The sequence below is a fragment of the Odontesthes bonariensis genome, chromosome 15 (genome assembly GCF_027942865.1).
Source record: "Odontesthes bonariensis isolate fOdoBon6 chromosome 15, fOdoBon6.hap1, whole genome shotgun sequence".
In the NCBI taxonomy this organism is placed as follows: Eukaryota; Metazoa; Chordata; class Actinopteri; order Atheriniformes; family Atherinopsidae; genus Odontesthes; species Odontesthes bonariensis.
The window spans coordinates 5,724,860-5,746,352 of NC_134520.1; the positions used below are offsets into that span (position 1 = coordinate 5,724,860).

The window sequence follows — 21,493 nt, forward strand, 5'->3', positions numbered from 1 at the left end:
TTAAACAGTCTAATGCATCTATGTTTGTTGTTTGTCTCTGCTCTGGCAAACTACTTAAACTCTAAATATGAATATCGAGAGGAGTGGTCTGTAACTATAACCGTCTAAAAGTGTACTAAAACAGCACAATCTTATTTGTTCTGTAGAAGCAGAAATGAATTGGCTAATCCTAATCGTGGAGTAGAATTAATAACACATGGTGGCTCTAATAATCATTCCACGTTGCCACCATGCCATTAATAAAAGGACACATTGAGTCAGAAACATTGTGATGATTATTTCTCTGACTGGGTTCCCCTCTTATCCAGCTCAGTGTTTCCAGATGCCCGGTGATTTATCTGTTCCAGAAACAGTCAGCAGTACTTTGATTTAAATGGAAAACATTTCACAAGAGAGCTTTCTTGGAAAACACTTAGTGGCACTAAAGCTGAAGACTGCTGTCTCTCAGTAACAAAGATGGACGCCTTGCCGGGTGGTGTTTCTTTGGGTTGTATTATGTGTGCAAATATTAAATGAGGGCAGCAGGGGGTGGGGGGAACCTCAGGCAGAGACAAATCAGACAAAGGGGGGAAGAAATAAAAAGATCCGCTGATGTTGACGCATTAACGCAATTTGGAATCACTCCATGCAAAACAAGACATTAATTGGGCGTCTGTAAAGTTTATCAGCTTCGCTGTGTATTCAAATAGGCAGCGATAAGTCCTCTTTGGAGGCAAGCCGGGAAGTGCTGCGGACAAAGGCTGATTGCTGCCCTGCAGTTTGTGGGGCAGTGGTTTAACTGAGGTTGGTTCGAGAGAAAGATAGCAGATTGTAAAATCAGGAAGTATACCTGCAACGATAACAGGTGTGGGTAAGTTTCTGTATATTACTGAAAGGAATTCATGATATCTAGGCAAACAGCTTGAATGATGAAAATCACTCTGCGGAAGAGATGCATCTTGCCCTTTCAAATGCCACCATTGTTCCACAGAATATGTAAAGTGTCAGCTCAGATAAGGGACCTGCTGATTGCCTACTTTGATACATGGCAGTGTACTTTGTTGGATGGCAATCAGCGTGCAAAATGTATTCCTGCAATTCCTGGCAAAGGGATTAATAGCGTTTGCATAACATTACACAGATTCTACACACAGCGAGTTTCCTCAGGCTCCTGTTGTACCTGTAAGACATTCTACATCAAATGTAATATGCTGCCTCGGGGTGTTGGAAACAATCTATTTCACACACAGAGTACAGAGGATATGGAACAAAAGCACAAATCATAAATGTGGTTTCCAGTTTTTAAGATAACAGCTACCCATGTTTTACTGAGGAATTAACATGATTCTCGCATGGTGGAGTTTTACAAACTTTTTTTTTTTAAAGCAACGTGTTTCCCTGTCATGTACTGGATGTTTGAGATCGCTCCATCACACCTGGCTCAAGTTAACAAGCCAATAACCGGCCAATGCAGGTCTTGCAGATAAGCTGCTGAGGCCTTCATTTTATTCAGGTGTGTTGGAGCAGCAAAACATCATTGACTGCAGGAGCCTTTTCCAGGAACCAGGATCTTTTAGGGTGTCCTTTTTCTCAGTGAATTTAATCTCCACTACAGGAACCAGGGACTGAATAGAGCTCCAGGGGAGATATGTAACCTTTAGAAATGACCCTGGTTGGAAAGTAGTATTTTTGGTATGACTCAGAACCTTGTGGCACTGAACATTTTCTGATTTCACTTCCTTTTTTCTGCCTCAGTCATTTCACTTCTAGTATCCACAATAGCTCACACAAACCCGACATTTCAACTCAGGCATTAATGTCTGCTTAGATCAGCTGGGGACACAGTGGGCGCTGAGAGCTGCAGCAATCGAGGGAGCTCCGGAATATTGAGGGAAGACCGCTTTAATTTGTAGCAAAAAAAGGTTTAAAATCTAATCTCTTGCTGTTTCACAGCGGTGACGTTCTAAGGCAGCCTGTTGAAATCCATAACAAGAACTAGTTTCACGTTAATACTGCTCAAGTGCACTTCCTGGTCCTGATTCTCTTATGAGGACTGTTAAAGTACACTTCAATGGAAATAATTTTCCTGAATGTTTAGCTACTTGAAAAAGCCCCATGCTGTGTAAGTACTGGGTGCTGCTGGTGAAAATGCACCTGAAGATGTGCAGAGCAGTGGCTCTCCAGGACCAGGACTAGGAAACACTGTTTCTCGGCTGATGCATGCTGATCAAAATCTAGAGGGAAACTTGCACAGTTTTAAAATTCAAGTACACTCATCACAGACCAAAACAACAGAGAAGACGTTCCGTGAAAACTTTCCCTCACGATGTCATAGGGCCTTTTTCTGAGGTTTGGGACATTCTCAGTGAAACTCCATGTACCAGACTGAGGACATGAAGCAGAGAGGGCCTAAAAACAATCTCACTGTTGACTTGTACTTCCAAACACACATCTACATACTGCATGTGAGGCTCTGCAGCCCTGACTTAGATTTTTCAGAGCAAGGCCAACTTCAGAGCAGTCTCCCTTTGCTTTGTGCATTCAAGCTAAGCTAAGCTGAGCTGTGCTGCCTGTTTAACCCACAGACATGAGAGCAGTAACCATCATCTTGCCTCACTGCTAGCAAACATTTGTGTTTTCCCAAAAATATCAAACTACTTCTGGCAACTCATGAGAAGGCAACATTTATAACAAAATTACGCTAACTAAATTAAAAAACACTGACGGTTGTCCCTGGCTAGAGGTGGACAACAGTTGGGGAATCTACATTTGAAAAACAGATTTGAAGTGTGTGATGACTATTTGTTAGATCTTCAGATATTCCTAGACAGACTGACTGACTGACTGACTGACTTGGAGGCTAACTTTAAGTTTTCCTCCTCCTCTCAGGGATTTGACATTTCTCCTCAGAGACTCAACTCTCACGTTCGCTCTCTAATCGCACAGAGGCGTATGACCCCCAGGAAGAGAATAAAAGAAGAAGAAATTAGTTTCATTAAGAAATTCAGATTTCCCCCATCCTTTTGATCTTGTGCCAGAAGAACATTTATGCTGATGAAATGCATAAATAAAGTTCTTAAATTATCCCATTCCTCTTTAGTGCATGTATCAGAGTTGGAGAACTTCCAGACAAGACAACCACAATCACAGTGAGTGCCCCTGAGGAGGGATGATTTAGGAGCTGGCCTGCCACTGGTTGAAATGTCATGTATCTCAGTGTCAAGACATTACTGGTGAAGTGCATATCAAACCATTTCCTGCAAATGATACAGAATAAAATGGAATAAATGTGGTAATAGTGCTTTATGGGTAATCAACTCGAACAAATAATTTATATCCTTTTCTAGTTTTCTTAAAATCACCTGCTGTGTATCTGGAGTTATTAGAAATCTGTTCCAGTCAACAAGACGCTTCATCCCTCCTCCACCTGAAGTAAGTCTTACTTCAGGTGGAGGAGGGATGAAGTAAGTCTCTTACTTCAGGTGGACTTCAAGGACTCAAATCCTTATTTACGTCCAAGCAGATATCAGTCACCTCTCTTTAAACGCCCCCATTCCACAATCTGAACAATGGGATGTGTGTCTTTTATGATCACCGGCCCAACTCATGTAGTTTCACTGTGCACATACAGCATGAAGTAAAGATACTGAGGAGGTTTCAGTGACTCATGTCCTGGCTGTTGTCAAGTAGGGCAGATGAAAAATCCTAACATAACATTAACAATTTCTAATTAATTGTTCTACCCTGCCATTTGGTCACTCATAATACAAGCAGTAAGAGCTAATGGGGCCTGAAGCTGCCAACCTCAGGCAGACAAGAGAAGCCGGCAACAGAGGTCCGTATAAAATTCTACAAACTGAGTCCAAAGATATTAATTACATTGAACTAAAAACAAGTGAGGATTCAAAGCTATTTCCCCAAATTCCTTATGTTACTGCTCACTGAGCCGCAAAGCAACGTCCCAACTTAGTTATCGAGAATATCCTACAACCTGTCAATAAGTCACGTGAACCGTGTCACTTTTAGCAGCTGGACCGATGACAGAACTGAACCACATTCCAGTGAAACAGACGGAGGGAAACACTTCTGCTAAATAATTTCCTTGTGGTCTAGCAAGATGATGCAAGACCATGTCTTTCCTGACAATGTTGAGAAAGGAAACACTTTCATGGATGTTGTGCAACTCATTGACAAGAAAACAAGTCACAGATTTATAAGACGGAATAAGAACGCTCAATTTAAAAAATAACACGGCTAACTTCTGGGATTTCTTCTTGTCAATCATTTCTTCTTTTTGGTTAAACTCTTGATAAGATCAGTGATTTTGAGAAGTAGAAAAAATAAAATAAATCTACTGTCTTATCTTATCGACAAAGAGAATTAACACCCTGTCATGTTCTGACATAATTTAATCACTCAAGTGTATTTGAGCCATATCTGTCTGCTGATCAGCTCTAATTGAAGATAGTTATGCATCAGCCCACTGAGTGATGTCTGAATGAAACTCATTGTATTTAATATCGTCTTCTACATTCAGCCAGGAAAAGCAATCTGAAAGTCCTGTATCATAAAGTCAGTAATGTCATTATGAAGTATCAATCAGGTGGTTGTGACCTAAAAAAGTCTGAATGTGAATTACTCTAACAGGAGCAGTACTGAGTGTGTGTGTTTGTTAAAGTCTGTTTTAGAAACAGGCTTTGTTCAATTTGAGTTTGTTAACCCTGAGAGAAAAGAGAGAAAAGCTGGGAGATTTACTATGTTGCAAGACCAACCTTGTTGCCCTACCTTGTTACTATGGTTACTGACTCCAGGTTTTTCTCTGACTCCTCCTCTCTCACACATTTCCTCATTTTAACAGTTGATATCAACTTATTCATCCGCAGGATTTTCACAGATATTAGTTCTTTACTTATTTCAGTTGGTTGTTGGTCCCCCTGCAGAAATGCACACCTCCTGTCATAGTTTTTACATGGAAAACAATGTTCCAACAGACCAACATCTGTAGAACCATCTGCTGCACAAGCATAAAATTAATCAAGTCTGTCCTGTCACAGCTAATTGCAGTATATGCTGCGATTCCAGCTTTTTTGTGCATTCAGAAAAAATTCAGTTGGAGAAAGGATTTATAGGTGAATACAATGGAATACCGTTCCCCTCTCAGGTTGAACAGTTCGGGGCTGCTCTCGGAGTTTGTTAAACTTGGTGTCCGGAACAAGGCTCTGCTCATGACTATGACTGGAGATAAATGCCAAGCTGTGCCAGTGTCTTTTGAGGCTGCTTGTAACATTTGCCTCTGATATCACTGCCAACACGAGTCATTAGCAACATTTCAACTGACTTAAACCTGCTATAAGATATTTCCTTCTTTTTTTTTGGCCTCACCAGGACAAAAGAACAACATGTAAAAAAACACCCCGCTATCTTCCCACTTCAAAACAGTTGATTATTTTAAGGCAACACTGCTGAACTTTGCCCCATATGTACCAGCTAGAAGCCAACTTTCTGCCTGATACTTGCTGATTGTTTTGTAGATGGAAGAATCAGAGCAAAATAAAAGAGCACAACAAAAACTAGGAGCTGAAAGCTACTAAAAAGCTTCTGAAAGATAAGTGCTCCGGTACTACTTTTTTAGTAGGTTCTTTACTCTGAGTGAAACTTAAACATGCATCATCACTGGGTGAAATATAGATGAGTGCAGCTACAAATTCAAGCGATGTCAAACATTTTTGATTCTACTGAAAGGCTAATTTAAAGTGTAACACATTCAAGGACTGAATATTTCCCAAGATCAACCATGTTAATTAACTGCCATTGTAAGACGTGTAACTGAAATAAATTTCATTCAGGTGAAGAGTTCTTTAGAATCATTTCCACTCGATTAAAAAACATTAAAAAAAAAAAAAAACATAAAAAAAGAAGAAGAGGAAATGAAAGTGTGTGTCGTGAGTGATGACAGCTCTGCAGGCTTATATTAAATGAATGTGGTTGCAGATGTATGAAAACTCCTGAAAACTTCCTTATGTCAGCATGGACACTTTTGAAACACGAACAACCAGAATGCGACTTAGTGGAGGTGAGGTGGCAGGTGGATTGAAAAGGGTAGAAGTTGCTTACGATGTAGCAAGGCTCGCAGTATGCCTTCTTCTCCACAGCGTAGAATGGCTTGCCGCGCAGCTTGGTGCCGCAGGTCATGCAGATAAAGCAGTAGACATGGAAGACCTGGTCCATGGCAGTGCAGCCGGTGCCTTCTCCCACCACGTTATCCCCACAGCTGGCACAGCGCCCTGAGGAGAGGAGGAGGAGGAGTTGTAGAAAGAATGATATTTCAGGTCAAGTAACACTTATTAGAGAACTAACAGTCACATTCCCTTATCTGAAAAATAGATGAAAACAAGTGGCCTTTGATAAAGGATACATACTTTTAGCAAAATTCTTAAAAAGATGTGGAACTAATTGTTTGCCTGGCAAATAGCACATGTTGTGCAACAGTGCCACCACACAAAGAGCGTAGAGAGGAGAAGCTCGAGGATGAACATCTCTGTGGATGATCATGACACTGTCTTAAGTACAAGAGCTACTGAACAATAAGAAACAATAAAAGAAAGCTTAGAACTAGATAGTTAGGAAGTAGATTTTTTATCGAGTCTATCGGTTTCTATTGGCTTTTCTGTGGCGGTGAATTGATGTGTGAAAATGATGTCTCCGGAGTCATTGGTGTCAGATTGTGAAAGAGTGATTACTTTTTCTCAATCTGAGATAAATTAATCCTGGCATTGTCATATTGGAATAGGGCTGTGTCATCAGGGAAGAAATAAAGTTCTATTGAAATTCAATAAGTCAGCTGACCTCATTTTTTTTGCCACATAACATTGCTGACCTTGACCTTTCAGTCAGGGTTGACTAACTTGTTGCAAGCTGAAACATATTAATCACATTTCCATTAGGAGGTTCCTTCTCATTACTTTGTTTAAATCCAGTTGGTGATCTTCTTTTTCGACAGGGAGTGTAATTTTCTGTGAATATTTTAAGCACCAACAACTGTTGAGCATCATTGGACTGATGTTATGATGTGGTTAAATGTGCATATTCCATAGATTGAAATGTTTGTTGATCACTCTACTTGTCAGGTGACCTGATATATACTTATTCGGGCATCTCTGGGTGTTTCTTTGTCTAATGAAGAACGTTTGCCCTTGATGTGAGGTGGTATTTTAATAAAGAATCCAGGCAGCATTCGTATTAGCATGCAGACTTCTAACTTTCTTTGTGGGAGATCAACATACATACAAGTACAGCTGCATTCACCAGACAGATGTTTTTTTTAATCGTAATTTAATGGTGATTTTGTCAGATGACTCTACGGCTATGAAAATCAAGGTTTTCATTAGAGCAGAGCAACAGTCCAAAAACGCTTAAAGGGACCACAAGTTGAAACGTAGTCTTAATGGGAAGATTTTTAGTCACAATTTTGGGTCGTGTTTAGCCGTCTGAAAAATGCATGAATGAGAGCAGCTTTATTGGGAATTTGGCTATATTGATGCACACTTATTGAGTCTAGTTTGGCGTATAGAGGCAGAAGTGATTCGAACCCCAACTGCATTATCTGGATGTGTTAGTCCAGTTTCAAGAGGTTCGATTTTATACAGTTATGGTCAAACTAATATGTTTACATGCATTTCAAAAGTCCGATTTTTGTCAGACTTGCACAATAATTTAGTTATTTTCTAGTGTCGTGTAAGAATACATACTAGCTCCTGCCTACTTACAGTATCTCAAAAAAATATGTAGAAAAAATAAAAATGTAGAAAATGCTGATCCAAAGTTTAGTACAATTTAGTAATTTATTAAAAAGTCTATGCATTTTCTGTTCAATGCTTGAAGTGACAGAATCAACTCGTGCTACCCCTGACCCAAAATCTGAAGCTACCCCTTTAAATGCTCAATTTCCTGATGTCAGAATTGCCTAATCTTCATTTCTATTTCAAACACACTGGATAAGGAAGGATTAAATACTATAATTATGCCACATTAAAGAAACTCTACACATCACCAAAGAGTGACATCTGTTCAAAAAGTCAGCCTTTACATGATAAAAAGAAAACTTTAGAAGAACAAGGAAGTCTTTGTAAAAGGGGCACAAGTGAACTGATATTATTGCTCCACAAAGAGCCTGATTGCATATTGCGGGACATGGCATTTGGATATCTTTAATTGAGTTGGAGATATCTTTAATTGAGTTTAAGATGTCCTCGACTCAATGCAAGTTATCTTCAACCCAATTAATAACACTGTCAATTTAATTACTGGTATCTTACAATAATAGGACTGGAAAAGATATCTGAGGATGTTTTATTTTTTACACATCTGAGGACAGATGCAATCTCTCAGAGGAAGCATGATACAGTATATTTAATTAATTCAAGTTCAGTTCTATGGATCATTTTTCTTCCTATTTCACTTTTTGCTTCATCTAAAGGCTGATTTTGGGGCGATGATTGACACTCTGTATGTTCTGAACGGAGCGGTTCAAGCGTGTTACAGACAGAGGCGAGACACTAACCGCGGGGAGATAGAGTATCTGATGCTCGCATTTTCACAGTTCCACTTGCTGTATTCATATCAAAAAATTTTAAACAGAGTGTAAAGCGGAATCTGTCTCAGGTATCAGCGCAACTTTTGGAAGTCATATGTTGCAGAGATCATATATCTGCTCGACTGCCAGGCTTGCTAATGGTATTTTAATCTCTGATTAGTTATTATCTTATCAAGGGCCGCATTGCGAACGGAGGGAAAGTATCTCAAAGGATGAGTAGACCCACAACTTCCGCAGCAACATTTTGATAGCATTATTAGAACGATGAAATATGGGACTTTTTGACTTATTGTTTGTTGACTGGTGAAAAACAACAAAACAAACAACTGATGTTTAACCTCCATTCTTATTTCAGAATTCTTATCTCAGCTGAATTTTGGGCATTATTCTATAACCTGCCGCCTTCCCTGGCAAAATGGAGCGCAGACAAATTTTCATAAAGCTTTCCATCGGCTTCATCTGTTCCCGAAGCTCTATCCACACCTCAATTATGGCTGTGCTACCTACTGTACAGGGAGGCAGATTAAACAAACTAGTGAAGGCACGTCTCCGGGGGACATGTGGGTGTCAGTGGAATCACAAGCAGGGTAATCACTTCAGAGAGCCAGAGGGAGAGAGAAAGGAGAGAGAGCTAACGAGAGACGAAGACGAAGCCCGCCGAGCCTGTTAGTGGCTTCAGATCACAGGCCATCTTCAGTGAGTGGATGAGAATGCCAAACATGTCCCACAGGGCTCCCACTTTAAATAACGAGCAGGAAACCTCTCGGAAATCCTTTTCCTTTTGGCAGTCTGTGATCGCGAGGGCCCTGAGGAGCTATTTGTGCACGACTGTGGGTACAGTGTACACAGTTTTACAGCAACATACACACTCACAGTGCGACAGACATGCCACACATGTTGACAAGTACATACACACGCAGACACATGTATCGTACACTGTATGCATACCCACAGACTTGTCGTGCCAGGCTGCGTACGGCCCACACATGACTTCACATCATGGAACATACAGCAGCAGATCTGAAGCTGTCAACAGCCGGCCTTGAAGCTACTGTACGCTTTCATTTCCTGTCATCTTAATAAAATGAAAACACTGTTAATAAAAGGTCATAAAAGTTTAGGCTGTAAAATCTCAGAGAATGGATTGAAATATGCATGATATTTTTCCTAGATGAGACAGTGTCCCTGTTTTGACCCACAGTTTAAAATCTCTTTACAAAGAACAGCATGTTCACACAGGAAAAGACAGGAGGAAAGAAATCCTAAAACAGCAATCATCATTGGATGTGGATGAGCAAAATGATGGAGATATTTGGTTTCAGTGGAAGTTAGAAAACTGACAGGATTCCAGATCAATAGAAGAAGAACTCAGACAACTGAGCTTATTTATTTAAGCAGTCAATATGTTATTGTAATTTGATTCTCTTGAGACTTATCAGCTGATTAAATATATTTACAACTTTTTCAGTTTTGGTTAATGTCCATTAGGCTGAAGGTGCTTCGTCTGGCATGCAGTCCAAGCAATGTAAAAATCTAATTCGAGCATAGAATGTAGAAAATTTCTTATGGTTTGGGATGATAGAACAATGGACTGTTTTTGCATTGTCATGACTGACTAGTTATATTAGCTCATTTCAAACATGATTACAAAGAATTGGATTCTATTGAACTGAACTGAACTGGATTCTACTTGGATAACTAAATAGAATTAATTGAACGCTTATATTAACTGTGTAATGTGCCTTGAGATGACGCATGTTGTAAACTGAAGGTGTATAGATAAATTGGACTGAATTATTCTAATTGCTGCCTTAATTTTGGTTGATCCACAAAAGAATAAAAATAAAGTTAAAAAAGAAAACAAGAAAAAGGCTCGGAAAGCACCTGGTTTGCTGCACATGTACAGAAATGTGCAGAGTGTAGTGATTCAACACAGGAAAAAGCATGGAACTGCTCTTGTTTACTGTGTACAAACTTGTATTACAGAGTTTGGATCTGCTGTACAATATTTATTGGTATTTTTCAGTGGTTTCCATTGTGAAACCTCAGACTGAGCTGATGCCATCTAAACTCAGCCCATGTCCTTGCTGCTGAGTGCTGAGGTGTTAAGGCATCACTTTTTAAAAACAGTTCAATGTTTTACGGCAACAGAACTGAAAGAATTAAACATGCTGCACAATACATTTGGTTTGAAAGTCTTGTCCTACTGTAATGTTTTTCATCGTGAGGCATGAAAATGATTCCACAAAGTGTGAAAATGCAAAGCTTCTCAGTGTGTCTGCAAGTGTTCTTTCTAAAAGCTCCACTGTATGATAACAGAGAGGAGTGCAGAGCGTTTTACCATTCTTCACATCAATAATTTCATACGTCTGCGTTGGAAATAAGCATTTTCAATTTTCAGACACTACTTCAATTGACTCCTTGAATAATACAGGACAGCAATTGAAGCAAGATCGTATTTACCCCTGTGGAGATGATCCCAAATACTTTCGAACTATTTCAGCTGGGCATAAAGGAATCATGAAAGACCTCACCGTTCCCCTGTGTCCCTTTGCGCAGGGAATGGAACCAGAGTCTTGATATCTAAACTTCAAATACTTCCTGTAGAACCAATGCAATGGTGACGGGGCGGGAGGGGGAGTTCATTTACACTTTACTCACTTTTCTTTGCTTTCATTTTGCAACCCTCAGAAGTGTCTCTTCTCCGTTACATCGAAAGTCAAAAGAGGGACTGAAGAGAAAAATCTTCTCTTCTTTTCTTTTCTTTTTTTAAAGAAGCACATTCCCTCTGAGCTATAGAGGCTTAGAATGGTTAGACAATTTAATTGGATAAAAGGAAAAGATTAAAGAGGCCCTGACTCTCTTCCATAAATAATTGATTTCTAATGTATTTGTAGTGGCAGTGAGACAGTGTTGTTTGGGATTGGGGGATGTTGAGTGGCAGAACGCTTCAGATTTCCCTCAGTCTTTGCCTTCTTTGTTTTTCATGCGGTGATATTGAAGCGGCATGAAAGGCAGAGAGGGAGCGCACTTGCAGCTCAATTTGATCTTACATCGTCAAAAATCAAAGATCATGCATGTAAAGAAGGATCGCAAGGAACTTTTTTTTTTGTGGGAGACCAAACTTTTCACACTATGTTACTAAAGAATACAATGCTGCTGGTACAACCCTTGTAAACCCCAAAGGCAAATAAAGCAACTGCAGCTTAAATCCAAAACCAATAAAAGAACCAAAAAATCCATTTTGGGACTTCAACCAAAGTTTGTGCTTGGATTCAAATATCTGAAAGTTGTGTTGTTACAAAACTCAAAACATGTTCAGCCACTGATATTAGGACCCTAGCGAGGCTAAAAATGCTGAATTTAACTCGTCACTTCAACCAATAATCTTTGTCTCAATCAAGATTGTTTCAGGGTCTTAATAGAAACCAAACAGCTACAATTTCTTGTGTCAAGTTCTAAAAAGGTGAGCCAGATAAAGGTATGAATATGCATAAAGTTCTTCACACTTAATTAAAGGCATGAAATAGTGAGTCAATGAGTGGTTAAATGCAGAAAATAAGTCTGTTGAACACATTAGTAGTGTAACTGCCAGCCACCGACAAGCCAGAGGCCACAATTTGTGTGCCGTTTCATCTCCTTCCCCTCTAGGTTAATCCACTTTGTTGATTTGGATTGCCCTCTGCGCAGCCTGACAATGCTGTGACCCTCAATTGCCATGGAATGATGAGAGAAATGGTTGTCATCGCTGCGTTTCAATCTCTGTATGCCTCTTTCCTAACCTCAGCCTTTAATCTCATTCCCGATGTCAGCAAATAGCAATCTGCAGAACTGCTGCAGCAATGGTGGAGGATAGAGGATCGGCGAGCCTGTGCCACTAAGCATTACAGCTCAGCCTGTCAGGGCCCACGGCGTCAGTGTGAGGAGGGGGCGGGGACCCAGTGTAAGTTACATGTTTTAGGAGCAGGTTGGCAGAATCGACGTGGAGGGGTGCCGTGGAGTGAGCAGGCCTGGTGAAGTGGGTGAAAGAGAGACGGGGAGAAAGGCAAGGGACAGGTGTGTTTGAAGTGGCGTATGTGGAGAAGCTGTATGTTTGTTTATATGCTGTTTATATGCTGTTTATCTGTGCGCACCCGTACGTCTGCGCTTGCATGCATGAGCATGCAGACTCATCGCCATGGTCAAACGCTCACTCACAAATGAAATCTAGCAACGTGAGTGCCCTGAAGCCTCAGCTGGGTTCGCACGGCAGCTGATCTTGCAAGCCTCAGTGGAGCTGTCTCAACGAGGCAGGATAGCAAGCGCCGAGCCTGACGGGGGAGGAAGGGGAGAGCAGGGGAGGGGAGGGCGGCGGGGGCGGGGGGTCACCTCGTATGAACCGCTGCCAAAAAGCGGGCTTCTGTCGCTGGGAAAAGAAGCCCCATGCTGGCACACTGCATCAGCTGAGAAACTAGAAAGCAGCACAGCAAGGTCAGCATCAGTGAGGATGTAGAGTGGGGGGGGCAGAGGACCCATAAACTCTGCTGAAGAAATGCTTCATGTTTTCTGAGGCAGGCCCTCTGCTCATATTGGTAACAGCATTAAAAGACACCACATGACCAATTACAAACAAGATGATGACAGTGCAGCAAAACCGTTAGAATTTCATTCATAAAAGATTTAATCGCAGGCGATCTAAACAAAACAGAAGCTCACGTTTTTTGTAGAATTTGTTTAATCTGGCAAATTTGTAGATTGAGATTCCAAACATTTTTCATTATTTCCATGAGAAAAAGGCTCTTTGGAGTCAAATTCGCAGCCACACACTGACATACATACTGCATTTTTCTCATAAAAGGCAGCTATGATGGATCATCCGTGGGTATTGTGTTGTGTGATTTAGCCCTTTGCAGTCGTACAGCACAGTTTAATCCACTGTAGGAGGTACAATGGTGTTTGGGCTTAAGACAAGTTGCCATGTCACCAGACTGCCTTGTATGCTGGCCTCCTCCCCCTGGGTGGTCTGTGACCTTCTTCCAGCAGCATTATGCTTCTGTCTCACAGTGACTGATGCAACATAGTGTACATACATGTTTACACACAATGAGGAGTCAACACTTGGTCCCCTGTGATTTGATGAAATCCTCACATGTTCAAACATGAAATTTTACCATGTGAAAATATCAATATAATATTCTTAAAAGACTCATTACATGTCACTCTGTTGTTGGTAGCCCTTTAAAAGTTTTTCATTCCATTTTAATTTATATTATTTAATTTATGTCTTAAGATTTCACTTCTGGTTTAGTTACCAACACCTGTGGTTACGCTACCATGGTAACAAGTATGGTTTATTATAGGTCTGTTACAATGATACCTTATTGTACAATATATGAGCATGGCCTGGACATAATTCACTTGCTTGCTTGTTGATACAAGAGCCTGACCAAGATTTTAGACAACGCGTTGCTGGAATAAACAGTTATGAAGAGACTTGAGCTCACAGCCTGAAAAATAAAAAATAAAATTCGGAGAAAATGTTTTGTTGTCAACTTTAGTTGCTCCGCTTCTGTCAGATCATGAATGAATGAATGAAGCAGGAGGAGTGGCTTAGTGAGGTAACTGAAGGTTTAATTCCTATTATATAAAGTTAAAGAGTGTCAAAACCCTTATTTGTCGAACTGTTTCAAACTATGTTGTTTAGGATCTAAAAGTTGCGGCAAGCAAAACTGTTTTAATCCTGTGAAACGTCCAAGTCTGCCCGCCTACTGTTTTTTTTAATATTTTGTAACACAGACAGGGCTGTATCTGATAGAAGAGGGCTGAACGTGTCTTACTTAACACAAGAATACGTCTGCAAACACATTAATCTAATGAAAGACACCATCATAATCATAGTAAGATTGACTTTTTAACGATGCAGCAGTGACATTTCTGAGCTTGTTCATTCATCACAGCCTGCAGTTTCATGATCATTTTGCCCAACAAAAACAGCGTTACTTTAGGTCTGGATAACATGCTGTATCGTTTCAAAGTTTTGAGCCACCTCTTATTTCTTTCTTTTTTTGCTATCAAAGAGCCAGATTTGAAGGTCTTTCAAAGTTTTCCTTTGGACATTGGCTAACTCATTTTAATCCAGTTGTTGTAACTGAGCATTTTCAGAAAAATGTGACTTGGCCTGTGAATCAGCCGAGCATGAAGAGACATCAAAACCATGGGATGAACCAGTATTATGTCAACAGACAACTTATAATGATACATGTAGAAACTTTGTTACCAGCAGCCTGTTACAAAGACACATCATTTGTTCCCATTTATTTAGTTCTAACTATGTTATTTAGTTCTATCTATGTAAAATTGCCAAAGATAACAAAGCTTAACCAACAAAAAATAGTATTTATAAACCAACGAGGCAATTCCCAAAGAGCTATTAGCTGAAAACTTATATTTGCATATCTGAGCATGGTGTGCAGTGTGTCCTTCAAAACAATGTAAGAAAATTGGACAAATGGAGAACAAAAGAAATGTGATACACCTAAAAAACACCTACAGCAGATAAACACTATCTGAAAGTGATGTCCTTTAGAAATAGTAAAAAAGAACCTGAGAGATGCATTTGGATCTTCAGTTGATCCATCTACTGTTGACTGAAGCCTCATCAGAAATGGTCTCCATTCAAGGGTGGCTGTCAAGAAGCCGTTCTTAAGGAGGGGAAACAGGGAAAAAAGGCTGAGCTATGCCAAATGACACAAGAAGTGGACTGAAAATCAACGGCAACAGGTCTTATGGAGGGATGAATCCTCCCCAGAGCCCGAACCCCAACATTATTGAAGCAGTGTGGGATCATGTTACAGAGAGCGGAACAAAAGGCAGCCGACATCCAAAGAAGAGCTTTGGAATGTCCTTCAAGAAACCTGGAGAACTATTTCTGAAGACTATATAAAGAAACTATAAGAAAGCTTTTCTAAGAGGGTTCAGGCTGTGTTGAAGAATAAAAGTGTTCATTCGAAATATTGACTTTTCAAGCTTGTTAGAGCTGTACAAAGTCTATCTCTGTTATATACTGTATTTCCATTCATGTTTGCACTTTTCAATACATTTCTGAACTTTTTCCTGGCAATTCAAAGACATCCGCACTGTAGATTTCAATTCCATGTATTTTCTTTCTATAAAATCAATGTTTGTACTTCTTGTTCGAAACTTTCTGCAGAGCCTTTATTGATCATTTGGAGCCAACACGAATGTGCTGACAGTGCTTAATACCCAGCATTGTGACGCTGTGTTTGGAAAACAAAAAGTTCCGTGGGGTACGATAAATCTGCTCCGTAGTACAGTCTCCTGCTCACCGTGATGATGCTAGTATGTTGACTTTGTTTGCTACAAAGAGTTCAAAGTCCTTGAAAGCAGCGACACTGGATTGCATCAATGCAAGGGAGCCTTCAATAAGAAATAATCAGAATATTTTTGATAGCTATTGTTGAAAAATATTAGCTACAAATGTATTAAAATAGACGGTCTGATTAGGTTAAAATGACAAGAGTGAAAGTGCTTAACAAACTTTATCATTTCAGAAGGCAGTAGAGTGTAGAAACACCTTCATAACTAAACAGACAAATGTATCTGTAATGGGGTCTCCTCCTAGGCATTTAGAGATTGTTGAGGTGGAGCATAGTAGGGAAGCAAGTTGGGGAGAGGAGGAGTGGGGGTGTCTTTTTTTAGGGAGCAGAAAGGTTTTTACTATAACACATCCGACTTGTTATGACATGTAGAGGCACATCTAAGAGCAAACTCCTAAGAGGCTGCTAAGGGCGACCTCAGTAAAATGCAAATTAATTCCACCAGCGTATCTTAGACAACACACAAAGCTTTCTAAACTGGAAGTCTATTAATACATTAAGTAGCGAGGCTCTGTTGTTTTATGAAGAATTACAGACAGCTCGCTGTGTGAGACTAAACTTTTTCTGACCCAATTACCTTGGCTGCTATGCTCCGACTCCCCTGGCCTGTGGTGTTACTGGAGCCACACTGTCATTTGTATCTCTTCCAAGATTCCTCATAAACTTTTCATGTGAGGTGTCTGATAAATTATGAGCGCTTCTCCAGCTGACAATATCAGGAAATATGGCAAAGCCTGCCTTTTATTCTCTGACTCTTATCGTAAAACAAAGGCCAGCTCAAACGGGAAGGGGAGGCTTTCCCGACAGCTCAGAGTCCTGCGTGGAGCTCAGCATGCCCATATGAATCTATTGGCTAATTTCCAATGACTGCCTCCCTACCATCAGATAATAACATGTATGCCACTACTCAAGAATCTCTCGTATAAATATTGATTGGATATTAAAAATTCTAATTTATCTCAATTCTATGCCATACAGCGCACTGCTGAAAGTCGAGGATCACACACAGAAGTTCTCATCTTGCCATTTTGGTGTAAAAAGGAGGAAAAAAATCATTCTGAGCAGCAGAAGGAACAACACTGCATAAGTATCATCATCACTAATTGTAAATAATGCAAAGCATCTCATCCTTTCAATTATTCAGCCTTATGTCCTGGTTTTGGTTGACAGAAATGTAGAGATGACAAAATATTGTAAGTTCCTCTGATGCACAAATGCCAAGGCATCTGTTCTGCAAGCTGAGTAGCTGTGTCTTATTAGATTTCCACAAACACAGTACACCTACGCACAACCTAAGTGGATTAAATATGACGGATGATGACATTTGGAGAAAAGGCTCTTTCAGATTACTCAAATCTAATCTGGAACTCTAAATCAGGACTAATCAGTTGCTTTTCAAAGAAGCTTCAATCATAGGGGGGATTTCTGGCTTGTAAACTGGGTTTCTCACAAGAAAAGCCCTTCTTCTATAGTACACCATTTTCAGGTTTTTTTTCTCCCTTTTACAGCCTGATGAGTCTTTTCATTTGACAACGGTTGCTTTCTCTAAGCCTGCTTTGCCTTGAAAAGTCCTCAAAGACTTGTCCAGTGTAATTTCTGGACTGCAGCTTTTGTACAAGAGCATAATAATGTTGAGTAACTTAGAAGCTCTAAGGAGTCTAATGAAAAGTTTCCTTGTGACATCACAGAGCCACTGAGGCAGAGTGTAACATTAATTCAATTCAATTAACCCCCTCCGGACCAATGGAAACGCACTATGGCGGTTTCAGATTAGAAGCTCATCAAAGACATTAGTGACACCAATAAAACTTTGCAATAGGAAGACAATGATCCAGTCCAGTAGTGCGCCAGAGATCGCAGCCCCACTTTGATTAATCTTGTTAATTACTAGCCTTAGGGTTTCAGAAACTACTAGCCCTCTTTCCCCCTGTACCCACACCAAAAAAGAAGAAGCTTGTATGACAGAGTCTTTGTAATTACAAAAATCTCGTGCCCTGGGACTGATTTTCCCGCAGCACTGGATGTACAGTAAGAAACAAGCTGGACTGAACTTAATTTCAACACAACTGTGGTGACTTTATGTATATTATTCAGCGGGGGAGGAGCAGCTCTCTGTGGATTCGAGAGCAGCTTGTGTCTGCGCTTGAACTCTCCCCTAATGAGTCCCAGCAGCCACCTCAGTTGTAGTCCGTTGCCCTTACTCTCTTCCCAACTCTCAGTTAATTCAGCTGTTGCCTTGTTTAACCATGGGATGACCCTCCCTGCCCCTCCACTCCAAAAACAGCCCGCTGCCATCAACTGGGGACGTACACGCCACCCCCAACTTGCTCCGGCTACCTTTGCTCACATGTGACCCATTTCTCAACTCCCATGTCTTTGCCTTACCAGCCCTCAGCCTGACAGTCTTAGCTGGCAAACATCTGCGTGCATGGTATAGCAGTGCACAGAGTTCATGCCAAGTCTACATTGTGTAAACATTCCCCTAAAAAATAGGCCAACAAGACCATTCCTCTGTAAAATGACTATACTTGTTTAAAGCCAAAAGATCCATTTGACCTGTGTCTAATGTGAACCAATTAACGTCTTTACATCAGTGCGCACCAACGTGAAGCCGAATATCCCTTAATACCAGTTAAATACATGTCCCTGTAGCAATAATACACCTACACGTGCTATCACGGTGTGCTGTGTGATTGTGAGCTGATATAAAGCCTGCTCCAGAGTCCCACTGAATGTTCTGAATGAGGTATCTAATGGGCATGGGAACTAATTCCAGGGCAAAGGGGATTAAAGGCTAAAGAAGAGAGAGTAGCAGAGGGCTGGCACTCTCTGGCAGCTGAGGGTGCAGAGGGCGGAAAAATAGAAATGAAATATAAATGCACAGAATCCTTGCCTGCTGAATCCTATTTTGCAAAATAGTATTAAAATTGGTATTTGTTTAATCCTGGCAGTTATATATATATTTTTCCAGTTGAAAGGGAAATTGAATATCGAGTGCTTCAGAGGAAAAGAAAGAAATGTCAGAAAAAAGAGAGGAAAAAGACGAACAATTAAAAAAAGAAAGAATTTGTCATCAAAATCTGGAGTATTTCATCTGTCAAAAGCCTTCAGTGTATCTTTCAGTCTCATTATCCAATAGCAAGAGCTGTGGCTTATCACTTTTGAGACTCTACCTTGAGGAGTGCTTCAGACTGATACAGCCGCTGTAATTCTTACATTACAAATAGCAATGGATAAGTAGTGGCAAAGAGGAATAGGTTAGCTTTCCCTGTATCGTACACATGGCACAATAAAAGGGAACATTTCAGACCGCTGAGCGGTTGGGGGAGGCTATGTATATCCCTGCAGAAGCCAGCTACTTTTCTGGCTAATTATGAGCCAATGTTGCTAACTGAGCACCTGGCGATGGTAAATGAGAGGAAACTACTCCTTCAACCTGAATAGTATCTAATGCTTACATCATCTACTGCCTTGGCTGTGAATCAACAGGGCAAGGCTAACTGGGTAGGCATGTTAATGCTTCGGCAACAAGCATGTCAAAGCTGACAACCTACTAATTTTTCAAGTGCTATGGTTACTAGCATGGAAAAATTAAATTAAATTTGCCTGTGTTGGCTCGTCTTTTCCTTTTCTATCTAGTGGTAGATTGTGCAGAACACCAACAATTGTAGAAATGACTATTACTGCAGAACATGGCTGCTACTATAAAGTTATTTACTTCAAGGTCAAAGAGAATATAATTCAAGTTTTTCACTTAATGTTGTGTGTAGTAAAAGCCAAAAGCAGTTACTGAAGATACGGTAACTGGCCATTAAGTCTAAGCCTATCATTACAGTAACTTAACCTGACACCAGTTAGTTTTCTCAGTAAAGCACAAATTGAAAAAACATTGAATGATGTCTAAAATAATACATCTAAACTTTGACAACCACTTGGACCAACAACTGAGAGATATGCAATGAGATAATTCAGCTACATGCCTATGAAGAAACATTGTAATTTCCAGAGAAATCTGAATTGCACACCTCTAGGAAAGTACTTTTTGTTCTCGATAAATCTGTTGAAAAGAGAACTGTATTATTACTGACAGTTATACAAAACTGCAGCTTACAAACATAGGTGCAAGAAGTGAGATGTACCCTGCTGTGTACCAGATTTTTCTCACACAAGATGAGTAGGAGTAAACCTTGATACCTGGAACCTCTACAAAAGGCAACGTTAAATCAAAGTTGTTCTGTAAGAAAAAGCATATCATATGAGTTATCTATTCACACCCCTCAGCATGGCTCATGGTCATCCCTTAAAGCGGCAGGACAGGTTATTCTTTCATTTACAAAAACCACAAAGTCCTCATAAGGAAGCGCAATAGACAGAGCAGCTAAACTCTGCACTTTCAATCAAGGGTCTTCCTGTGGCATGAGATCGAGAACAACATACGCTGCATCAGTAACACGACAACTCTTTACTAAAACACTTCTGTCACTTCTAACGTAACGCCACTTACCCATAAACGCACAACACAAACATCACCTCATTTGTACATTTTTCTGTGCCTTTACCATATTGAACACGGTAGCAGCCCTTCACTGCAATAACAGTCCATGTTGGTGGAGGTAGTGTTCCACACAATCTGCTGCTAAATGAAAAAGTAGAAGGTGAGCTAACAATGACAATTTGTAGGTCATCAGCTTTGGCATACTAGTCGCCAGCCTAGACATGATAATAGCCAGCCTATGCATGCGAATACCTAAAGATGCAACGGACGAGCATTAGGTGCATGAGTTATGACCCAGGTTGAATGAGTAGTTTTTTTCTCATGTGTCACTGCTGGCTGATAAATGACCAAGACTGGATTGGCTAGATCTATAGTTGGCTTCAGCAGGGATATAGCCTCCAACTACAAGTAAATAGCTTCTGCTCACAGCTCAATAGTCTGTAATTTGTCCTTTTTACTGCCTCAAGCCATTTTCTAAAAACAGTGCTCCAGTGATGCCAAACTAACTTTGTGGGTCACTGGGTAGACTAATCTAAGAAACCTTATGCCAGATTTCTTCTATTAACCCACTATCCCACATTATTTTATCCAGCAATTAAACCTGGCACCAGATAGGTTTTATACTAGACACAGTAATTTGTTGTAGTTTGATCATTTCTTTCCATATTTTTTCTTGATGCAACTCAGGAGCCTCGTTTTGTTACAGTTTTACAAAATCTGACTCCTAAAGAGATCACTGTCTGCACTAATTTTTACATCACTTTACCAATGAAATGTATTAAACAATGTGTTTGATCTGCAAAGCTCTTCCCAGTAGTAGTTACATGTGAATCAGGTTTGGATTTTTCAACTACTTTATAAAATCACCTATGACAACCATAATCATATAGAGACTTTTGTCAAATCATCAACAATTCCTGTAGAGAATAGAGGTCCATTTATAGCACAAATTACTGTTTAGTTTCATTCAGGCACCAACATTAGACACAGGGAGTGCTTCAAATCGCCCCCAGCCCAACACAGAGCTAACACATCAGCACAATGTGTGAT

At 40.2% G+C, this 21,493-nt stretch overlaps 1 protein-coding gene across 2 annotated transcripts in view; it reads right to left on the reverse strand.

Moving 5' to 3' along the window:
- lpp (LIM domain containing preferred translocation partner in lipoma) overlaps positions 1-21,493 on the reverse strand; it is a 176,730-nt gene that overhangs the window by 24,814 nt on the left and 130,423 nt on the right. For both annotated transcript variants that reach the window (XM_075484837.1, XM_075484838.1), the window contains one exon: positions 6,094-6,263. In XM_075484837.1, the coding sequence (XP_075340952.1) occupies positions 6,094-6,263 (170 nt within the window). The remainder of the gene's footprint in view (positions 1-6,093; positions 6,264-21,493) is intronic.